Source organism: Coenobita brevimanus, chromosome 40 (genome assembly GCF_032717465.1).
Source record: "Coenobita brevimanus isolate Jiangsu-jjx chromosome 40, ASM3271746v2, whole genome shotgun sequence".
NCBI classification, from domain to species: Eukaryota; Metazoa; Arthropoda; class Malacostraca; order Decapoda; family Coenobitidae; genus Coenobita; species Coenobita brevimanus.
The window spans coordinates 5,877,858-5,902,418 of NC_136993.1; the positions used below are offsets into that span (position 1 = coordinate 5,877,858).

The following is a 24,561-nucleotide window of genomic DNA, read 5'->3' on the forward strand; positions in this document are numbered from 1 at the left end:
AGCTGATGACAGGGAGAGCTGGAGCTCCCGTTTCATCAGCTCCTGACCATCCCCCTTTGCTGAACTTACTCCGTGTTTCAGTAACACAGAGAGTAGGCCAGCATGCTCTCCAATACAAGTTCTTCTAACTGTCAACCCCAAACTACATGCACATTATACACTTCACTTCCTATTTAAAATTCAACAAAAATGGCGGCCACTCACCAAGCCTCAGACTCCCCCGGGAGAAGGAACCCCCAAACTTCCGACCATAAATCCCTCCCTCGGTGACGACCAAGCAAGATGCATGGAACAACCCTCTGACTCACTTCTTCATTTCTGCAACATTCATGGCCTTTCCTCTAACTTTCTCTCTGCTGAACAGCCCCTCACCCCTACTAAAACTCACCTTTTCTTCCTTGCTGAGGCACGAATGTCTTAGGTGACTGATAGCAAATTTTTCTCTGTATCCTCCTACTTTTTCTTTACTCATTTCAAAGCCAAAGATGGTTGTTGTGTATATGTAGCAATGAAACATCTTGCCCTCGTGTTGCAGAACTTGAATCTTCAGAATTCTCTACTCTCTGGCTTTGGCTATCCTGTCATTTGCTAGCTAAATATTATACCTGTGATGTTTGCATATCTCCTAATTCTAGTGACTATGACCAATTCTTCAACTATCATACTTCTGAGATGGAACACATCAATTTCTCCTTTCCCTGAAAACTCCATTCTAGGTGATTTCAATGTTCACCACCACCTTTGGCTCTCCTTTCCTTTCACTGATCCACCTAGTGAACAAGCCTACATCTTTTCTATCCTTAATGACTTAGAGCAGCTTGTACAGCATCCTACCCACGTCCCTGACTGCCTTGCAGAGAGTTCCAGGATACTTGACGTCTTCCTTACATCTAATCCTTCTGCTTATGCTGTGAATCTTTTCTCTCCATTGGGCCCATTCAATCACAACCTTATCTCCTTAAACTGTCCTATCGCTCCAGTAACGCCTGTAGATCCTCCCAAGAAGCAGTGGCTGTGGCCCTTTGGAGCTGCAAAATGGAAGGCCTCAGGCAGTACTTCCTTTAATTTTCCCTGGAATGATAATTGTTTCCATGGCAGAGAGCCATCTGAATGTTCCTTCTGCATTACCGAGGTTATTCTCTCGGGCATGGAAACATACATTCCTTTCTTATATGAAGGGTCATGCAACATAAGTTGTTCTCACTCCAAATAATAAAAAACAAGAAATTGGGTTCAAAGCTCAGCAATATTCTTGCAACCTTAACCTCTTAAAATTTTATGGTGGAACGTTCATTTAATTTTCTAAGAAAGGCTTTTTGAGTGTAGGTTGTGATTCTTGTAATACTTTGTCCATGACTATATAATCAGTATTAATTAGTAATATTTTTAAATGTTTTAAGTTTTTTCTTTTGCTGAATTTCAACCTGTTTTCTGGAAAAACATGAGTGCTTAAACAAAAAGCAGCATTAATTGGAGAGAAGATAAGTACCATTAAACAATATGAACATGCTGTGGCCCCCCCAAAAGGTCATATGGGTAGACTGTGAAACACCGAGAATATCTTTTGCAGTCTACAAAAAGAGCACAATGGTAGGGACTGACGAATGGCGCGGCAAAAACTCCCACCAAACACACCGCCACGTATGGCTACATTCTCATTGGCCACAACCAACTCACACACACACAGGCACACACAGCCAAGATGCCCTCCTCCGCTCCTATACCACCACGACAACTGAGTGCATGTACAGTACTTTTTTGATGGACTTTCAACCATACTTGCAGTTGCAGGAGGAATTCTCATCCAAGATCAAATGATAGCGTATGTGTGAAAATGGTGTTACCCAACAAAAACACATATTCTGATCAGTTGTGTGTGAACTCCTTCAGTTGCACGACCCCTTATATCCTGTGACCAGTGCAAAAAGAAAAAAAAAATGGTTTAATCACGCTCGTTCTAATGCTGTCCACAACAAGGAGAAGGCCAACAAAAGGTATCAAAGCCAACCCTTCCATGAATCTCATCTCTTTTATGTCTTTGCCGGGAATCGTGCTAACTCTGTTCTTGGCTGTACTAAACATAGTTTCATTTTTACTAAATGCCCTGAACTATCCAACTCAGATTCTTCCCAGTCCTTCTGGAACCTTGCAATTAACCTTTCAAACAACTTTGCCTTATCATCCTTCCCTCTTTTTTTCCACTCTGATAACTCTATAGCTCTTTTATCTACTGATAAAGCGGAACCCTTTGCTCAAATTTCCTCCCTCAGTTCCACCTTAGACAATTCCAGTGTTGTCCCTCCATCAGTTACCCCTCTGATTTCTTCATGTCTGAAAAAAAAAATTCAAACAATTGATGTATTTTCTGCCATGACTGGCCTCAGTGCTAACAAGACTTTATAGGCCTGATGAGGTCCCTCCTGTTTTCCTCCAGAACTGTGCTTCTGTGCTTACTTCATGCCTAGGAAAACTCTTTTGCCTTTATCTGTCAACTTGTAGCTTTCCATCTTGCTGGAAGTTTGCTGTCATTCTGCCTGTCCCAAGGAAGGGTGATCATTCCCAGCTCTCTAACTATTGCCCAATTCCTTTAGCATCCTGTATTTCAGAAGTTTTTTAACCCGCGCCGTCCCGTGAACGTACTTCCACGTCCTCACGTTTTGTCACAGCTAATCCCGGGGACGTACTTCAACGTCCTGCAATTGCAAGGTTCATAATTTCCACAATTTTCAAAATTCGCGGGAGATTTTCGTTTCGCCTGGGTACCCAAGCCTCCCCTACCTGCCGCCAGGCGGGCAGCATCCTAGACCCCGCGTGACCCGCGCTCGCCCTTGTCTCGGTCACTCACCTGCCAGCAGTGACCCAGGTCTCTCAGACGAGGAAATCGCATCTGTCCTGGAAGCCTTCACTGGAGACAGTGATTCTCCACTCGATGATGATGTGGTGGATCGCGATTACGTCCAGCCAGAGGAAGAAATAAGTAGCAGTGATGAGGAGGTCCCTTCGCCCCGAAAAACGCGGTATGTGACATACCGTAAGGCAAGGGAAGGCCAGCCTGCTCCCCGACCACGTGCACAGCTATCTCTCCATCACGATTCTGATCAGGACGAGGATGAGGACGATGAGGATGACGGAGGCCTAGGACGTGATATCGCCGCGTGGTTGGGAAAGGAGAAAATTTCACCACATGGATCAGAAGGTGGGGCGAGACGACACCTAAGGTATGGTCAAAGTACTTTGTCTGGGGAAGTGGCAAGTGGTGTGGTGGGATTGCTGGGAGAAAGGGAAAGTGTTGTGGCGGCAGCGCGGGGTGAAAGTGAGAGTGGTGTGGGGGTAGTGTGGGGTGAAGGGGCCAGTGGTGTGAGGGAGGCAGCACGAGCACGTGGTGCTCGTAGGCCTAGGGGAGAGGAGGTTGAGTCACTCCCCAGCACTTCTTTCGCCCCTGAATATTCACAAACTTCCTCCCCACAGCCCCAGGATGTGGGGAAAAAAAAGAATGGGAAGGGAAAGGGTAAAGGAAAAGGGAGAGGGAAGAGAAGTGCGAGTGATGAGAGGCGCCGCTCTCCACCTCCCCAACCACCCCCACCACCCACACCACCCCACCCAGACGAAGGGGACGATGGTGACGTGGCTGGAGACGGTGGTGTCACGTGGAACTGGGAGGATGGGAGTAATTTTACTCCCATCATTCACCCTTTCACTGAGGAGTGGCGGTCAGGTTGCACGGCTCCAGGTGTAAATGCTGGGTCGTCATGGTTAGATTTTTTCAACTTGTTCTTTGGTGAGGCGTTTGTTGGGCGCATAGTAGAACAGACAAATATTTTTTCACAATCCCAGCGCCTTGAAAGTGAATGCTTAGGAACCACAAGCAAGCATGCAGAACAGTATGACTATCCCGTGACTATTTCAGAGATGTTCCTATTTTTTGCCCTGGTAATCTTGATGGGTGTGGTGAGGAAAAATCAAATTCCTGCCTACTGGACAACGGACCCAATCATCCTCACACCTTTCTTTGGAAAGGTGATGGGTCGTAACAGATTTCAGTTTATTCTCGGCCGCCTCCACTTTTTTTATGCAGATGATCCAGCCAATGCAAATAACACCGATAAAATGAGGAGAATTAGGCTGGTATTTGATCATTTACAGGAAATGTTCCGCTCCTCATTTTATCCCTACAGAGACCTCGTCATAGACGAGAGTCTTGTGTTGTGGAGAGGCAATATTTCCTTTAGGCAGTACATACCCAGCAAGAGACACTGTTTCGGGTTCAAGATCTTTGTTATGTGTGACTGTAAGACTGGTTATGTGCAAGACATAGTCTTGTACACGGGTGCACAGACAGATATAATAGAAGATCGGAGTATAGGACTCTCTGGGGCCGTGGTGAAGACAATGATAGAAGAGTACCTTCATCGTGGTCATGTGTTGTACCTGGACAACTGGTACACTAGCCCTCTTCTCGCTAGGTTCCTCCACCAACACGACACCGGAGTCTGTGGTACAGTCAAGAGAAACCGTCGCCATATGGTCAAGATAGGGAGGAAACTTGACAAGAATGAGGTGGTTTTCTTCCAGGCCAATAACATCCTTGCAACCCTGTGGAACCACAACAGGGAAGTTTGCCTCCTATCAACTGTTCACAACCCCCTGATGCACCGCACAGACTCCGTGGATCACCGTAGCGAGAGGAGGCGCAACGTATGGAAACCAGAGTCTGTACTTGCCTATAATCTGAACATGAGGCAAGTTGATCAGTCAGACTCGATGATTTCAAGTGTTGACTGTGCCAGGACCACGATGAAGTGGTACAAGAAACTCTTTTTCCACTTGCTCGACATCACGGTCCTGAACGCCCACTACCTGCACGCAATGACCACCGGAGTATCCGAGACCTTTGAGGGGTTTGTGAGGGAGCTTGCACGTGAAATAATCGCCCAGCATGCCCAGGACAGACCCCCACACCGCCCCCGCGCCCCCCGTGCTGCTCAGACTACCCTACGTCTTGCAGGCCGCCACTACCCCAGCACAATCCCTTCCGAACCAAACCGTCGTAAACCCCAGCGTCGCTGCCATGTATGTAGGCACTCGACAGTCAGACCATCCACGCAGAGAAAAGACACAAGATACGAGTGTGTCGAGTGCAATGTTGCGTTGTGCCTTCAGCCTTGTTTCAAGGAATATCATAATTTCCTACACTACTGAAACTGTGTGGGAAGGCGAAATGACGCTCATGATAATGGTAAGGCCAGTCAGTAGGTGCTAAGTCAAATATAAAGTTGAAACGGGTGTTATTTTTTCAGAAAAGTAATGTATAAGATGAGAATTAGTGTAAGTGGAAAGAATTGTTATCAAAACTACACCCACTGTGTAAATCTGGTCAGTAAATATGTGATAGCAAGGAAATAAAGTGGAAACGGGTGTAATGTTAGCGTGAATAAACGTATAAGTTGAACATTACTGTAAGTTGTCATAATTGATGTCACGATTACACCCACATTCTGGTCAGTAAGTATGTGATAGGAATTATATACAGTGGAAGATGTTTTAATGTTAGTAGTAAGGTATTTTATAAGTTGATTACTAGTGTAAGATGAAACAAATGATATCGCGATTACACTCCCTGTGTAAGTACGCGCAAATATGACGCTAAGTTCCATCGTACGTTCAGAAATGATGTGATATCAATTATATCAAGTGTTTACATGTGCAATGTTAGTGGAGAATTATTATATAAGTACAAAAATAGGTTGTAAGTTGAATTAGTTGTCATAGCGACTTCACTGTGTGTGTTATTATGCGCTATTATTACGCTATATATTTACGTAAGGCCTGAAATAATCTCAAAACAGTTCTATCAAGTTGAAAAGTGTATAATAATATTAGAAAAGTATTATGTACGTAGAAAAAGCACAATACGAGTTGAAACAACAGTCACAGCGAGTTCACTCACTACGTAAATAAGCGCTAACATTACGCTAAATGTTATCAAAAGGCCTGTGAATACGTAAAAACAGTTCAATAAAATGTAAAATGGTATAATGTTATTGTAGAAGTATTATATAAGTAAAAAAAATTATATGTATCATGATTTTAGAATGTTAGCGATTCATCGTGACCAAGTTGGCCGATTTTGCTCGTTTCGCACGATGGTACAATGCTTATTTCTGCTCTATTTTTGTATAAAATCCAATATACTCTTTTATCACATGTTTTTATGTTTGTAATAAATTCATTTCTACTTACTTTCATTGGTTTCCCAAACTTATAATACCATAGAAAACGTTTGAGGCTCACACCACCTAGGGAGAACACGGGGCCAGGTGGGACCAAGGCATACCTGGTTAAGCTAATTAGGGACCCCGGGGACCACTTTCTTTGCCACCGGCCATTGTTTCTGACCAAAAGCGAAAGTTTAAGCAAAAAAAAAAAAAGGGTCGAAAAATGCCCTGGATTGGGGGGTACCAGTGGTCGAAAAGTGGCCGGGACGGGGCGGGTTAATCTATTCTTGACAAAAAAAGTTTAAAGGGCCTTTCCTATCTTTCAGATCGTCAGTATGGGTTCCGCCACGGATGCACCATTGGCTAGCTTCTCACCTACCTTTCAGACTCCTGGTCATCCTCCTTTCGGGACTTTAGAAAAAGCTTTGCCATTGCACTTGACATCTCAAATGCTTTCGATCGACTCTGGCATTAATCTTTAATTTCCAAACTGCCCTATTACGGTTTCCATCCTTCTCTGTGTGCCTTCATCTCTTGGTTCCTATCTGGTCTTTCTATAGATGCAGTTGTAGACGACCACCATTCTTCTCCTAGAGCTATCAATAGTGGTGTTCCTCAGGGCTCTGTCCTATCACCAACTGTCTTTCTATTCATCACTGACCTTCTGAGCTGTACATCTAACCCTACACACTGATAGGCTGATGACACCATCCTTCACCTTTCCATTCGCTTTTGCAGTGCCCATCTCAGCAGTTACTTCAACAAGAAAGGGGTCATGGCATTTCTCTGATTGGGGTAAATGTAATTCTGTTGTTTTTAACCAGCTGCCTCCCAGCCGATTTTTCACCAATGACCCCCCAGTCCCGGCAGATTTTCGATTTTTTTTATTATCAACCCTCCGCTTTTTATGAGAAACATTGGAAAATACCCAAAAAAGTGCTCACCTGAACATATAAGTGAGTTATACAGGTGTCCCTTTGAACACCCGATACTGTCTTTTCTGGAGCTCCGTTGCTGCTGTCACATTTTCTATGGTAGCAGTAACTATTGCAAACCACTCAGAATAGGTAGATATATGTTCATTTGGTACGAATTTATATGCAGTACAAGAATATATTGGTTTTCACGCAGTAATATAGGTGATATAAGCATTATTTCACTCACCGAACACGTCAACATAACGCACCTTCCTTGGCAACGTTACCTCATCACTTCTGCACGTTTCTTCCTCTGGCACCACATAAGCTTTGTTCTCCACATCGTTGTCGTCGGAGAGATCGTGGTGTGAGATGTCTTTACTGGCCAGGTAACTGCTAACAGGTGGGTTGCCGAGACAATGGCGTGTGGCGAGGGGGGGTTCATGTGAGGTCAGGCAGTGTCGCCACCTGGCGGCGGGTAGAGGAAGGTCTCCCACGCAAGCCTACCAAAAATCACCCGTGAAACTTGAAAAATGTGCAAATGACGGACCTTGCAATTGCAGAACGTACAGGTATGCTGACAGGTGCCAGAGTGAAAAAAAGTTCTGACATACCCATACGTTGACGAGACACGGCAGGTTAATGCATCGAAAACTCAGTTCTTACATCTTTGATCCTGACAAAATCTTCTGCAGGAGTATCCTCTAATTTTTAACAATATCCTACCCAATCCTGCATCATCTTTAAACATATTTGGGGTTTCATTCTCTCAGGATTTATCTTGGAAAGACAATAATACCACTCTTATAAAATCTGCTTCCAAGACATTAGGTATGCTAAGCCAACTCTGTGCCTTTTTTTACCCTTGCACAGTTGTTGACTTTATACACAGATTTTATTCAACCCTGCATCATGTTTGAGGAGGCTTCCCACATCAGCTCCTCCCAACAAGCTAGAGTCAAAGACTTTTCGTCTCATTATCTCTTCTTCTCTTACTGGCTCCCTCCAACCTCTGGCTTTTTGCTGCACTGTTGCATCTTTATCTTTTTTCCATTGTTGCTTCAAAGGTCACTGCTCCTCTGAACAGTCTGCTTGCATCGCAGTGGGCACGTAACACCTGTGTAGCAGCAAACTCTCATTCCCTTTCTGTACAGCTCTCTAATGCAAGCGTTAACCGTTCCTCCCAGTCCTTGATGTATGTAACAGGTCAGCTCTGGAACTGTCTCCCTCTATCTGTTTTTCCTACTGCCTAGGATCTCCAGTCTTTCAAACGCAGTGTGTCCAGGCATCTCGAAATGAGCTGATCTTGAATTTGGCTCTCTGTTATCTTGTTTTGTTTTATCTTGGAGGGAACAATCTTGAGGGCTCCTGGCCCTTCGTTCCTTCTTTCCTGCATAAAAAAATAAGCATTTGTGTGGGCAGGGTCAGATGCGCAACTCAGAAGAACAGTGTAAAGAAGGAAGAGCTGGTGACAGGAGAGAACCTTGAGGAAAACCATTACTGATACCTCTAGAAGACTACAATGGCTGTCTACAAAAGCAGCACCAGAGCAACAAGACGGGAAGCCAGAGATGAAGAATCAGACAGAAAGAGCTATCGTAAGCTGACAGTTTGAAATTTGAAGATCTGTACCAAACTTGGTCGGAAGCCTTTAAGATGTCAAATTTAGTTGCAAAGCTTTTGCTTGAGTCAGACTAGGAATCAGACTGGAAGGTGAGAAGATCGCCAACGGAGTGTCCCTGACGGAAACCATATTGAAGGGTGAGAAGAAATTTATGATTGAACAGGTGTTTCACAATTTTATGTTACGGAAAGGGTAGACATGTCATTGTTTTAATCCATCATCTTCCTCCTTTCTAGCCTGCATAACCCTGTATCATATTTTTCATCAACCCATGTTTCCATCTAATTCTCTGTGTCCCTTCCTTCCCTCGCCCTTTCATTCCTATACAGTGTCCAAAATTGATCGCCCAATTTTCTCAGACACATCCTGTTTCACTCAAAGAGACATGAACGGAGGAACAGTGGATTTGAATGACATATTATTCTCGTTTATTCTTGTTACCTCCACTCGAATTTAGTCCTATTAATCTAATACACACCTCAGTTTTAAATGCAGTAGGTAATGAAGGTTGTATCTAACACCTCTCCCTCCGAGTCACTTTAGTCTAACTGTTGTCATCTTACACCAATATTGAAAAATAAGCCACAGTAAAGTGGAAAAAAAGAAAAAGAGCTACTCTTCTTTAAAATGCTCATCGATGTAATTGCTACGCTATACTGTAGACATACCTCTATCATTTCTCAAATTACAATAGCATTTTATAAAGAAACTTAACTTTAAGCATATATTTTTGGCTCAATCTCCCCAACCAGACATATTCATATTATATACCTTTACGGCTAATATATGTTTTTCTTTTGTACAGGTCGCTGTGAATACTTTATATCAGAAAAAGGTTATCTCAGTACACCATTTGCAATGGTAACCAAAAAGAACAATCATCTCTTCCATGGAATGAACGACAAGTAAGCGTTGCATAAAGTACTAATGATAACTGATACGATATGATATTGTTTAGCAGAAGCAATTGGTTTAATGCGATAAAAAACAGTGTTGTATAAAATGAGAAAAATATGACACTGGGTGAATTTTAGTATGAAGCACACTGGTATTGTGCAAATATTCATTTCCCTCAGAATCTCTCTCTCTCTCTCTCTCTCTCTCTCTCTCTCTGGCCTAAAGAAGTTACGTGTGTGTGTGTGTGTGTGTGTGTGTGTGTGTGTGTGTGTGCAGAGACATACGGACAGATAAATAGATATTAAACAGATAGTTCGGTAGATGCCATATATTAGTGCCGATAAATTTATGATCGATATGTAAGGATTCCAGTATTATTAGGTACCGGGGATCGTAGCTTGTGTCCATCTAATCAAGTTTTGATTTACTCTCGGTTCCATTTTGTGACCGAAAAAACGAGCTTCCTTTAAATTTAAGTAGCGTTTAATGGGAAACCTTTATGTTATGTATCTGCAATTAGTTTTTGTTTGCTGCTCTTTCAAAAAGAACGCTGTTCAGAATTTTTTTTAACTACAAAACTATTATGAAAGAATTTAAATATATAACAGTGAATCAGCCTATAATGTCTATCTTTTTTAAACAAAGCCCAATTTCATATTCAGTTTGAAGATTTTGGTATATTTAGCTATTTAGAGAAGTGAAGATTTCAGGGATGAAAAAAAAAATGTGTCTCTATACCCTTAAAAGGTGAATTATGAAATCAAATGGCAGAAAAAAAAATGTTAAGAGGCGAAAAATACTGCCCAAAAATAATATTACAAAGTGGCTTCCATTTCAACAGTGAGGTAGTGAGTATATCACCAGTGGAAGTGATAGCCTTCACCTGGTCTTAGATTTCAACCGTCCAGAGGTGCATATTAATGAGTAATTATATCAATGCATATAATCTAATGGCATATACTGGTACTTCTATCCTTGTAAAGATTCATTTGGTCTAATGTAATTCTATGCATACTCAGGACGTTGTCTGTTTTTGAGTCAGGACTGTTTAAATACTGGTCGACGGCAGCCATCCCAAACGTCACCAGATGTACCAACCAACCCAGGAAAATACTCATCACTGGATCACTTGCCATGACCAACCTTTGGGTATGAAATTCTCTCTCTCTCTCTCTCTCTCTCTATAAAGGATATAAAACACCATACCTTATCGTTCAGTAATGTGTTCATTTACTCACTGACATGATTACTCATATACAGTACTCGCACACTGTATTTTTATCACAACTTGTTGTGAAAAAAAAAATCACAGTGTGTGAGTACTGTATATATATGTCAGTGAGTAAATGAATGCATTACTGAACGATAAAGTATGGTGTTTTATACCCTTTATTTATTTATTTATTTTTTCATTCATTAGGAAGATCATTTAATAATTTGTAACATATATCAGTTTCATAACAATACAGTTAAAAATTAGGGCAAGGGGATGAAACGACTGTAATAATATTTCGATGCCTCACAAATCACTGAGTGAGGAATGTGGGGAGCGAGAGGTCTAGGCTGGCGAGAATGAAATGATGGGAAAGAGTTCACTCAGAGTGGCCAGGTGTGATGGACGACTATTGTTATTCCGTATGCCATAAACAATTTTCTCGTATAGCTAGAAGTGTCATTTTTTTACGAAATGGATCGCAGATAAATGGTCTACAGTATTCTATAATCATTGCCGAAATGTTTATATGTCTGTGAGTAAATGAGCATTGAATAAATAAGTCTATCTATCTATCTATCTATAGCCCGACGCCCTAATCCCGCAAAGGGTGGCAGCAGACAAAACGCCTCCAAGTCGCTCTGTCACCCACCATTTGACTACCCTCCCCTCAACGCACCCCCCCTCAGTCATATACCTCTCAATTCCATCCCTACACCTCATCCTCGATCTACCCCTCCCTCTCCCTCCCTCCACCACACCTACATACACTCTCTTAGTCAGTCTTTCATTCTCCATTTTCTCCACATGTCCAAACCACCTCAGTGTATTTCTCCTAATCTTCTCAACCACATCCACATCCACCCCACAACGTTCCTTAACTTCTTCATTCGTCAACCTGTCCCTCCACGTCACTCCACATGCTCCTGTCAAGTAACTCATTTCCACTGCGCTCACTCCTGACTTGTTCCCCTCTTGCAAGGTCCACGCCTCGCTTCCATACGTCAGGTTTAGGGATCACAATACTTTCATGCAGTGACTTCTTAACTTCCATACTCACCTCCCTATTTCTCATCACTGCTTTCAGTGAACCAACAACCTTCCTTCCCTGCTGTACCCTTTCACGCACTTCATCCCCCAAAGTTCCATCCTTACTCATCACACTACCCAAGTACTTGAATGATACAATTATGGTAATTCCTTTTTTTTTTTTTTTAAGATTTTTTTTCTTTCATTAGGAAGATAATTCTTTAATTTATTACATAAACCAGTTTCAAAACAGTACAGTTATAATAAGGGCGGGGGAATGAAATGACTGAAATCAGTTTCTGATACCACACGAATCGCTGAGTGAGGAGTGTGGGGAGCGTGAGGTCTGGGTTGGCGAGAGACTCACTCAGTACGTGGAAGTGATTGGACGCAGGTGGCGTCGAAAAAGTGCAAGAGGGATATATATATATATACATCAGCCGTTTGAGTATCCACTGCATGACCGGCCTATCCCGACCGAAGTCGGGACGATACAGCCAATGTATCTCTACCAAGTGGCTTAGGCTGTCTGGTAGAGATTGTATGTAGGGTGAGAAGTGCTTGTAAGTGTAATTGTAGTGTTGGAGTGGCTTTGGATGTGAGTGTAGTCTGTGAACCAAGTGTAATCAGCCCGTGCAAACCGACTGGGTGCAAGTATACTTTATAGTAAGCGACACTGGTTCAACCACAGCACCCCTTGTGTCCGCCAATGCAGTACGTGGTCGGGTGAACACTCCCAAAGTTTATTACCCTGACGGGGCGCGAACCCTGGTTCACCCGTGTACAACACGCACACTCTACCACAGAGGCTCCATATATATATATATATATATATATATATATATATATATATATATATATATATATATATATATATATACACACACACACACGAGTATATATTACTATTAGCTTGTAAAATACCTATTATCCGGGAAGAAATGTGTGTGTGTGTGTGTGTGTGTGTGTGTGTGTGTGTGTGTGTGTGTGTGTGTGTGTGTGTGTGTGTGTGTGTGTGTGTGTGTGTGTGTGTGTGTGTGTGTGTGTGTGTGTTGATTTGACAGCTAATCCAGCTAGAAGGTAAAGTGGGATGGTTTCCAGAAAATGGTATAACTTAAACTTATCTGCATAGGATACTAAATGTTATTTATCCGTTTCTAAGTGATCCCTTTTATTAAGTTCGAATCAGAGAAGTATTTTTTCTACATCTATCTATCTAGATTGGATCATAGATTGACAGACTGATGAGCTGATACACAGAGAGGCAGATTATTATCAAGTATTCTTTTGTGTTATTCCAATATTATCGTTGGGATGCTTTGATGAGTTGGTGCATCCTTTAATTTCTTAGTCCGGTCATACTGATCGACTGTTTTCCCTTAGTCTGTGTTCATCCAGAGATACGAGTACAACCTGGGTCCTGAATGTAAAGCGACTAACGCGGCCGTTTTCTAGGGTAAAATATGAAGTGATAATTGATGATATCGTGTACTAGAGAAAGGTTGGACTAAATAATATCATCCTCCACTTCTTTTGCTCCACCATGATTGTAGTTTCTGGGCTATGGGATGCTCATTCCCGACATTTACGATGATGTTGACAATCCTCTCTCGCCCGTGGGTGGACTAAGTAATGCAGGACTAAGTAGTAATTGACTATATAATTCAATAACTCCTGTAGTCGAGAGGCATAATTCCCAATCATTTTCGTATAGTTCAGATCTTCATAACTGTCAGCTCAGTCCCATTTTCTGAGTCATCATCAGCAACTTGCTTCAGACTCCCATAAAATTGGGTGCCGTTATTTTTATGTTCTCCTGGCTCAACCAGGCGAATATATTCAACTTAGAAAAGCCCTGTTACACAACTATTGGTTTAACAAACATTTCCAATTTGAAAAATCTCTATTAAGCTGAAGAAAATCGCCAGGAAATGGCAAAACAAAAGTGAAATGGTCGTCCATGAGATCAATAGCTTAAATCAGTCACTGTAAAAGTGGACGGTATATCCGTTATGTTGGTTGATATTTTTCTGAAGAATTGCCATACCCCGTGCATGCATCTCAGAACACTCTATCTATCTATCTATCTATCTATCTATTGTCAGACGCCTCAATCCCGTTCGGGGTGGCCACAAACAAATCGCCTCCACGTCGCCCTGTCCCCCCCCCCATTTCACTGCCCCGCTCCCAACTCACACCCCCATCTCTCATATACTGTACCTCTCCACCCCATCCCTCCATCTCATACTCGACCTCCCCCTCCCTCTTCCCCCCTCCACCTCACTCACATACACTCTCTTCGTCAGTCTTTCACCCTCCATCCTCTCCACATGGCCAAACCACATCAGTGAATTCCTCCTAACGCTTCCTATCACATCCACATCCACACCACAACGCTCCTTTATATCCTCATTTGTCAGCCTGTCTCTCCATGTGACTCCACAGGCTTCTCTTACATAACTCATTTCCATTGCTCTCACTCTTGACTTGTGTCCTTCCAGCAACGTCCAAGCTTCACTTCCATACGTTAGAGTTGGTATCACAATACTGTCATGTAGTAACTTTTTCACTTCCATGCTCACTTCCCTGCTTCTTATCACTGCTTTCAAGGAACCAGCAACCTTTCTTCCCTGCTGTACCCTTTCAGACTAATGCACTGTACAACTGTTACCACTACGACGAGGACGGCGATGAGGACGACGAGGACGACTACAACAACAACTGGTACTACTCATACTACTACTGCTGCTGCTGCTACTGCTACTACTGCTACTTTGTATTTGTAGCAGTTTTAGTAGTAGCTGTAGTAGTAGTAGTATTACTTTTAGTGATATTAGTTGTTGTTGTCGCCGCACTAGTAGTACCAATAGTTGTAGCCGAAGAAATAAAAGCTTAGTAGTATTTGCAGCAGAAGCAGCAGCAACAGTAGTAGTAGTAGTAGTAGTAGTAGTAGTAATAGTATTGGTAGTAGTAAAGAATTTCTACTACTTGTTATTAGTCTTAGCTCATGCATTGGTTTTATCTTTCAGTTTTACACTCTTCTTATGCTTTGCGTATGCTTTAAGGATTTTATCACCTAAACATACATTGTGGTCATCACTTTAACCCTTTCCTGTAATATTATTTGTTCTTCTACACTTTCCACTTCCTTTATTCCTTATACGATAGGGGGTCTCTCTAAACTAAATTACGTGAACTGTCTTAAATTACAAAATACCTTTCTGCAAGTCAGATAAGTAGGTTTTTATGTACTGTACTAAACCCTTTTTACTCTAATATGACCAAAAATTGCTGAGATGTAACTAGAGATTAACAGTGGAACTTAATGTTAGGAATAAGTGCTATGGACGGGTTATAGAGTAACAGCCTTGTGATATACTGTCACTGAGCTATGTAAAATAAACTTGAACAGGAAAAAAATGGCCAAAGTTTAGGTAAATGGATTATTGCATATAAACCTGCTGCATACGTATACCTATACCTGTCACTTCTCATTATTTTGTCGTCTGCATTTTTGTGTGGCTGTTGCAGAATGCTTGCACGAAGGAGTTTGCCCACATTAACGTATGGGTCAGTGATTTAGGTGTGATATGAAAACGAATAGCCAAGAGTTCGAAAAGTGGAGATGGCTGGAATGAAGTATGCGAGTGGAGTGTTGATAAAGGGGTTGGATAAGAAAATTAATGCGATTCGTGGAACATATCGGTAGAGAGGTGGCCTGCCGTTCTAACGGACCCAGGTTCAAAACCCCGCTGGGGCATGGAGAAGTTTAAGGATTTGAATTTCATTAAATCAGGCTTTACTGATCTACCAGAAGACCCGCCGACATGTCTTAAAAATACCCCCGCAAATACCAATACACCAGTCCCGTATGAGACAGCCTTAGCATGTATTCAATATGGACGGTGGGTGTTAGCGCCGAAGTGGTGACATGTAGAGGTGTATGATATGTAGGAGGACTTCTGGGCCTTGATAGCAGGCTGTGAAGTCTATGCCCAGAGTCGAACACATAAAAAAAAATATATATGAGTAAGGAAGATTGTTAATAAATGAGCTGGAGAGTGTGATTCAATGTTATGGCCATATGGAGAAATGGGTGTAAACTGCGTGATTAAAAGGGTTTATATGTGTGAGGTTGAAGGTATGAGGCGTGGTGGGAAGCCAAGAAAAAAAAACTAATGTGATTCATGGAACATGTGAGTAAGGAAGATTATTAATAAAAGAGCTGGAAAGAGTGTGGTTCCATGTTATGGTCTTATGGAGAAATGGGTATAAACTGCGGAAGGGTATATACATGTGAGGTTGAAGGCATGAGGAGGCGAGGTGGGAGGCCAAGAAGAAGGTGGATATATGTGGTTGATGAGTGTGTAAGAAAGCGAGGTATGGAGGTTGAATTGACAAGGGAAATAGCAAGCAGTCAAGCTGTTTAGATGAGTTTTGTACAGAGGAGAGCATGAGACATGTTTGGCACGAGACGTGTTTGGCATTTATTTAACATAATGAGCAACAGACTGGTTCTATTCGACAAAAATCTAACACTCGTACCAGTAGATGATTATGTCTCTGAGGTGGAGTCAGGATTCTGGAGCCTGATTGGTTAGAGAATGAATGCTTGGCACATTTCTTTGGACATGCCGTTGATTAGGTCATTGATCATGTTTTTATTCTCTCTTTCCACTTTTCCGGTCCATATCTCAGCCCACCATTAGGTGTATTAGAAAAGAAACGGGATGATGGTATATTTAACAGTCTCGTGTATAATATAACTATAGTAATTTTCTAACCTTTATTTTTTACATTTTTTTAATTTGTGTAATTTTGTATTACCTCCACAGCCTTCCCTAGTGTTGGACTGCTAGGTTTGCCTGATTATCGACTGGTGAATTAAAAAGAATATTGCTGTATATATTTATTTGTTTGTCTATTCTGCAAGTTATTTGTTTGTCTCTTCTGTTTAATTGAAAGACAAAGAAACAGACACAGATAGATATATAGATAGATAAAAGTAGATAAGTAGATAGATAGATAGAGAGATAGACAGGTATGCATGAGGAAAGACACGTCGCTCGAACATTGCTCAATTTGTTAAAGTCGATGCGGGGGCGATTGCACTATAGAAACTGGTAAAAAAAAAAGTGATGTAAATAATTAATAACCCAGCAATAACAAATGAACTACATTCCCTACACGTAAGAAGGACTGTTGTATCCATTGCATTATTTCACAGATACTTAATGACAAATGCTCAGGTGAAGTTGCATCCACCTTTCCACCTATCTACGCCTTGCCCCGTGTTACAGGAGGATCTGGTAGCGGTCATGACATAATCTTCGCACTACCATATTGCAGAGCTTTTGCATATCAGAATTCCTTTATTCCTCGAACTGTTTCTCTTTGGAATTCTTATCCCCAGATAATTTCCTCACAAACTTCAACTCACAGCAGTTCATGTCAAACTGCTACAATTTTCTTTTCTTTTTTCATGAGTGGAGGACACTTGTTGTTTGGTGTATGGATTTTTTTTTCATATATATATATATATATATATAATAGATAAACAGTTGACTAATTGATTAACTGATAGATATATAATATTGTAATTCTCTCCAGGGGATGTTTGTGGTGCTCGGAGGAGGTCATTCAGTTGCTGGCGTTTTCTTCTTGGCAGAGCATCTAATGCACTACTTAAGAGAATCTTTAGCAGTCTGACATTCGTTCGTCAGGACAATCATCAAGAGAATCAAGAGGACAAGAAAATGTAAAAACTAGGCTGCACAGACGATTGTCTGGAAACTGTAAAATGGTCTCAAGTAGAAAAAGGCTTGTCGATAATATAATTGTAATGTATATTTTGGTAGTTCATGAAGTAAATACTAAAGATTAGTCAACTGATTTTTAATTCAGCTCATTATGCGAATATTATCTGTATGAGGTTTGCCTCACTATCTTACTAATCTTCGTCTTTCATGATTTAAACATTAGTTAAGTCATTACTGACATATCTCACAGCAGCAAGTTAATCTAGCTCAGCAGCATGCATTTCTAAAACCGATCATCTTCATCGGCAACATCAGCAGCAGCACCCAACATAACACTTTTGGAAGTACATTCTGTAAGATGCAGAAACAGAAAAAATATCAACACCGTAGGATAATCAGAGCAGCTACCTTATGAAGAAAAAACTTAGTGCATTTGGTACTGAAATGGGTAATAGTATTGTAATGTATGACACTATATAAGGATCCTGACCAGGTAGTGTTTTTAGGAAGATCATTCACGATTGAAAGTACACTTGCCATAGAAAGTACGAATAAACATTTTGTGTGAGACAATCTGACATCACAATGGATGGCTACTGCAAAATGCCCAAATGTTCCACTCACGCTGGTAAACGTGATTCATGAGTATGCATTACACCTTATGTTTGTGACACTTCCTAGTGAGAACTGTTACCGTGTAAATATTCAGATGATAAAATATCGATCTTTGTGGGACATCATGATCTGCAGATAAGTTCACTGCGGATGTCATCTGGGCGAGTTTTTGGAAATTAGAGTACATGATAGAAGTGTTAATGGCGCTGTCAAAACCCTGGTGGTTCCTGTGAGCACTATCAAACCTATATATATATATATATATATATATATATATATATATATATATATATATATATATATATATACACACACACACACACACACACACACACACACACACATACACACTAATTTTCCCTCTAATGCATGGACTGGTTTGAATTCAAGCAATGACACACGAATCATCACATTGAAAATACAGATAATCTGAATTCATAACAGAAGTCAAATTAAAACAGTATAGCAAGTGAACTGATTATGTCAATCAGCATGACTGGATATTATACCCCTACAGTACACAGTAGTCCTAAATCATGAACATGAAAGTAAGTATACCCAGCAAAGAATGTTTCTCTTTATCTGTACAACGACGATAAATCGATAAATCTTTTTTTTTTTTTTTTAAGCACAAACGATTATTATAACAAAGTAGAATTTTTACCATAAGTTTGTTTAAGATATATTGTGGTAAGAAGCCTTTTTTGTGTTTAGGTCACAAAGAAGGGTGACCACTCCCAACCCTCCAACTATCGTCCAATTGCTTTAACGTCCTGTATTTCAAAAGTTTTCGAGTCAATTCTCAATAGAAAAATATTAAGGCATCTTTCCAATCACAACCTTCTTTCCGATCGTCAGTACGGGTTCCGTCAGGGACGCTCCACTGGCGATCTTCTCACCTACCTTTCAGACTCCTGGTCATCCTCCTTTCTGGAATTTGGCGAAAGCTTTGCCATTGCACTTGACATCTCAAAGGCTTTCGATCGAGTCTGGCATAAATCTTTAATTTCCAAACTGCCCTCCTACGGTTTCTATCCTTCTATCTGTGCCTTCATCGCTAGCTTCCTTTCTGGTCGTTCTATAGCCGCTGTTGTAGACGGCCATCGTTTTTCTCCTAGATCTATCAACAGTGGTGTTCCTCAGGGTTCTGTCCTATCACCAACTCTCTTCCTTTTATTCATCAATGATCTAAGCTGTACATCTAACCCTATCCACTCATACGCTGATGACTCCACCCTTCACCTTTCCATTCGGTTCTCGCAACGCCCATCTCAACAGGTACTTCAACAAACAAGGGATGAGAGTATGGCACACCTAATGTCTGACTTGGCTCGTATCTCTGACTGGGGTAAAAATAATATGGTTGTTTTTAATGCATCTAAGACTCAGTTCTTACACCTATCAACCCGACAAAATCTTCCACAGGTATACCCACTAATGTTTAAGAATATTCAGCTTAATCCTGCATCATCCTTGAACATGCTTGGGGTTTCATTTACTCGGGACTTATCTTGGAAAGATCATATTACATCTCTTGTAAAATCTGCTTCCAAGAGATTGGGTGTGCTAAGCCGACTCCGCTCTTTCTTTACCGCTGCACAATTGTTGACTCTATACAGGGGTTTTATCCACCCCTGTGTGGAGTACAACTCTCATGTGTGGGGAGGCTCCCCACATACAGCTCTTCTCAATAGGGTGGAGTAAAAGGCTTTTCGTCTCATTAACTCTCCTCCTCTTACTGACTCCATTCAACCTCTGTCTCTTCGCCGCACTGTTGCATCTTTATTCTCTTCTATCGCTACTTTAATAGTCACTGCTCCTCTGAACTGTCTGCTTGCATTCCTCCACCTCTACGACGGGCGCGTAGCACCCGTCTGGCAGCAAACTCTCATCCCTTTTCTGTCCAACTCTCTAATGCAAGAGTTAACCGTTACTCCCAGTCTTTCATATATGCAACAAGTCAACTCTGGAACTGTCTCCCTCTGTCTGTATTTCCTGCTGCCTATGATCTCCAGTCTTTCAAATGCAGTGTGTCCAGGCATCTCAAAATGATCGGATCTTGAATTTGGCTCTCTATTGTATTTTGTTTTTCTCTTGGAGGGAACTGTTACTGCGGGCTCATGGCCTTTGGTTCCTTCTTCCTCGCATTTAAAAAAAAGTATATTTAGGTACGATGTCACCTACACTGATATTACGTGTGTGTGGACTGATGTCATAAATGATATCAAACAGAGAAATGAATCTTCGCTGATATATCGGTGATTATTAGTGAAGCGATTTCAACCTAAGGATATTATCGCAGGTTGTCAGTGATGCGAATCTGCGCTTGCTCAGCACTGCCCCAAGCCTCATAAATATTGGAGATCACTGCTGCACACACCAGTTCGCATACCGTGCTGTAAGGTGCTAGCTGCAGCTGCTGTATCTTAGTATCATAACATTACACGGTAAGTTTCTAGCAGATGTTCCATTGTAATTTATGCCATTCATTCTATAAATATTAACTGTGGGATTTTCCTGTAACTAAAACAAAATCGTCTGGCGTAAGCATAAGAAAATAAATATATGACGGGTCTGAATGGAGTATATACTGAATACTAATGATGATAAGTCCTCAGTGCATATACTTCCATGAATTTCTAAAGAGTCTCATAAGGAGAGAGACATCGTAATAAGAACAACAAGGAGTTTACAGCATTGTATAAACGCCTATAAATTGTGAACTCTATTATTAGTTTCCATGGTTTTTATTGTCTTGTAATGACTAAGGTTAATTATCCCTTTAGGTGTGATGCCGCATTTTTGCCGCACCTAGATGGGAGGCCAAATACAGTGTGTGTCCCTCACTGGGTCATTCACTTGCTCACTCGCTATACCATTTTTAAAGATGGGGTACAGTAGTTATGGGAGATGCCGAGGGGTAGGGGTATATTTTCGTACATGCTTACACACACACACACACACACACACACACACACACAAGATACACAAACTGGATGAGTATTAGTTGACCGCACATCAGTTTCCTGCCAGAATATCCATGAATGCGATGCAGAAGGGCTGACAGAGTACTGAGCTGCTGCGTGTACTGGGATGAACAGCAAGCTAGTCATGTATCACCTAAGTCTTTAACCAGCTGAAATATTTTGGATACGCGTATCAAAGGTTTCTTTTGTCCTGTCAACCCGTCATTCCGATGACGCATTTTTCACGTTATTTTTTACCCTCCACCTGTCAAAATCAGAGGAAGGTATTATCATTACTGGTGTCCATCCGTCGTAGAGGTGAACGGCTGGCCAGGCATAGAAATTTCGTTTCTGGAGCAAATCTCAGAAAGTATAAACATTAGTCATTAAATTTTACATAATGATGTGTCTTATAGTGAGCTGGTGTCTTTTAATAGATAAAATGCTGTGTCATAAGTAGTTTTTGTCTTTTTTTTTTAAATGAAAGAGAAAAAAATCCTCAGTGATTTCAATGCACCCTGCAGAAGGAATCTGATTTCGTTTTCGGAGGAAATCTCAGAAAGTATTAATCACAGTCATGAAATTCACATAGTTATGTGTCTTATAGTGAACTAGTGCCTTATAATAGGTACAGTAGAATCATGGAGGTATACCGTATGTATAGTATGATCGGATTTTGAATTTGGCTCTCTCTTGTATTTTTTTTCTTCTTCTGGAAGGAGCAATTTTGCGGGCTCGCAGCCCTTGGTTTAGTGGGTAATTATTGCGCTCCAGTCGGATTGAGCCGGTGAAGGTTTATATCCAAGGGGTGGCTGGGGTTGATTGCTCATGTAATGCCACTCAGGGATGAGTAAGGCTGGTCACTCTCATCTTAAATGTCAGGACCAACTTGCCTATACCTCATACCAATTAATCTGGCCAGGCATGTATGGCAACACTGTTCCTGCCGAGATTTTGATTGGCTGGAGGTGTTTGTTCCATTTCGTTGTTGCTGAAACTGATACTCTTTTTATTATCAGATGTGATACTGAGTTTGTCGAAAATACAATCGTCAAAAGCAATACGAAATCAGTTATATACTTAACAACAATGAAATTTTCGTAGGAAGATAGAAATATGAGTCAACAAAGTATTATAACAGTCCAAGTCAAGGTCAGCATTCGAACAATTCCTTTAAATCTCCGACACTCGATAATATGACAGAAAATTAAGGAAACCTGCTTAATCTAAGCGTTGGTGAAACACACATTTAAATTTATTAAGATCAGTCCGTACCCTTAAATCGTGCCACAACTCTGCATAATTAAAAATTCTAATGAAAAGACGAGTTGTGCGGGAAGGGAGGTTTGAAAAAATTGCGAAAATCAAAGTAGGCTAAAGGAAAACTATTTCATTATATCTCCTCTATTATCACAGTAGGGACTGATCTTAAAATTTAAATGTGTGTTACACCAACGCATAGATTAAGCAGGTTTCCTTAATTTTCTGTTATAATATCGAGTGTCGGAGATTTAAAAGAACTTTTCGAATGCTGACCTTGACTTGGACTGTTATAATACTTTGTTGACTCATATTTCTGTCTTCCTACGAAAATTTCATTGTTGTTAAGTATATAACTGATTTCGTATTGCTTTTGACGATTGTATTTTCGACAAACTCAGTATCACATCTGATAATAAAAAGAGTATCAGTTTCAGCAACAACGAAATGGAACAAACACCTCCAGCCAATCAAAATCTCGGCAGGAACAGTGTTGCCATACATGCCTGGCCAGATTAATTGGTATGAGGTATAGTGCCGGATTCCTACGCTCCTCTGTGGGGCGACATAGGATTGGATGATGATGATGTTGATATATATATACATAGAGAGAGAGAGAGAGAGAGAGAGAGAGAGAGAGAGAGACCGCACGAGCTGGGTCAGATGAAGTCCTGGCAGAAACAACCTTGCCATACACCATGTGTCATTCGGTGGTGAACATTGTCCTGCGAGATGGGTCATCATGCCAGATTCTTGTGCCTCATATGAGTGTACAAGTAAGTTCAGCAAGACACTGAAGCCTAACATTACATTCCACAGGTACGTAATTTGTAATATAATATATATTTTGGGTGTAGCAGAATTTTATCCGTATTTATCTGCTGCATAGACGGTAGTCAACACCGGGAGGCCTATACCGCCATCTTTGTATCTCTCTTCATTCTTTCATAAATATATAGAAGCTGTATTTATCCCACTTCCATGAGACAATAAAGAATGAGGATAGATTATTTGAACAAGTATGGTTGCAGACTATGCAAAATGTTGTGGCATAAAGTGTGGCAATACAGTAAACACAAGGCAGCTATGTACACACGGCAGAGTGGCTCTCCCTGTGCGGCGTTGCCATGATTTGTTCCCAGTTAGGACGCAATGTTAAATTTAACAATTATCTTAATCAACTATAGGGATTATCAAGTACTGAAAGGACAGTACACAAATAATAATACAAAAATGAAGTTAGGTGGAATTCAGGCTGTGTGACATATTTACTTTTGGCACTGCTGCATGGTTGTAGAATAACTTCCAAGATGTTAAAGCGTTTTTGTTTTTTTTTATGACATGCCGCCAGTTTTCAGCTTATCCATCTGATATTTCGTAAGAACACAGCTATGGGTTTTATTAACTTCCTGTACACATGCTGGTAAACAGTATTCCATTTATTTATTTTTTTTTCAACTGACAGTCCCAAGTACCTATATTAGTAATGTCATTGTAATCCTTCCACAAAGACTATCAGTACTACTATTGCAAAAAATAGGGTTTCAGATGAAGATAATGATGTATCAGCAAAGGATAAATACACCTTCATTCCCACTTCATTCATTCATTCTTTGAGAGAAGTGAAATTAGTGAATGTACAGCGAGGTTGGATGGTGAGGAATTGGAAAAGGTGAGTACGTTTAAGTACTTGGGTAGTGTGATGAGTAAGGATGGAGGTTTGGAGGGTGAAGTGCTTGAAAGGGTACAGCAGGGAAGAAAGGTTGCTGGTTCTTTGAAAGCAGTGATAAGAAACAGGGAAGTGAGCATGGAAGTGAAAAAGTTACTACATGACAGTATTGTGATACCAACTCTAACGTACGGAAGTGAAGCATGGACATTGTTGGAAGAACACAAGTCAAGAGTGAGAGCAGTGGAAATGAGTTATTTAAGAGGAGCCTGTGGAGTCACGTGGAGAGACAGGCTGACGAATGAGGATATAAAGGAGCGTTGTGGTGTGGATGTGGATGTGAGGAAGCGTTATGAGGAACACAATGGGGTGGTTTGGCCATGTGGAGAGGATGGAG

At 41.1% G+C, this 24,561-nt stretch overlaps 1 protein-coding gene across 1 annotated transcript in view; it reads left to right on the forward strand.

Moving 5' to 3' along the window:
- LOC145397264 (putative glutamate receptor) overlaps positions 1–9,665 on the forward strand; it is a 37,834-nt gene extending 28,169 nt beyond the window's left edge. Inside the window, exon 9 of the mRNA XM_080270462.1 lies at positions 9,562–9,665. Coding sequence (XP_080126588.1) covers positions 9,562–9,665 — 104 coding nt within the window. The remainder of the gene's footprint in view (positions 1–9,561) is intronic.
- Positions 9,666–24,561: the final 14,896 nt, after the last annotated feature.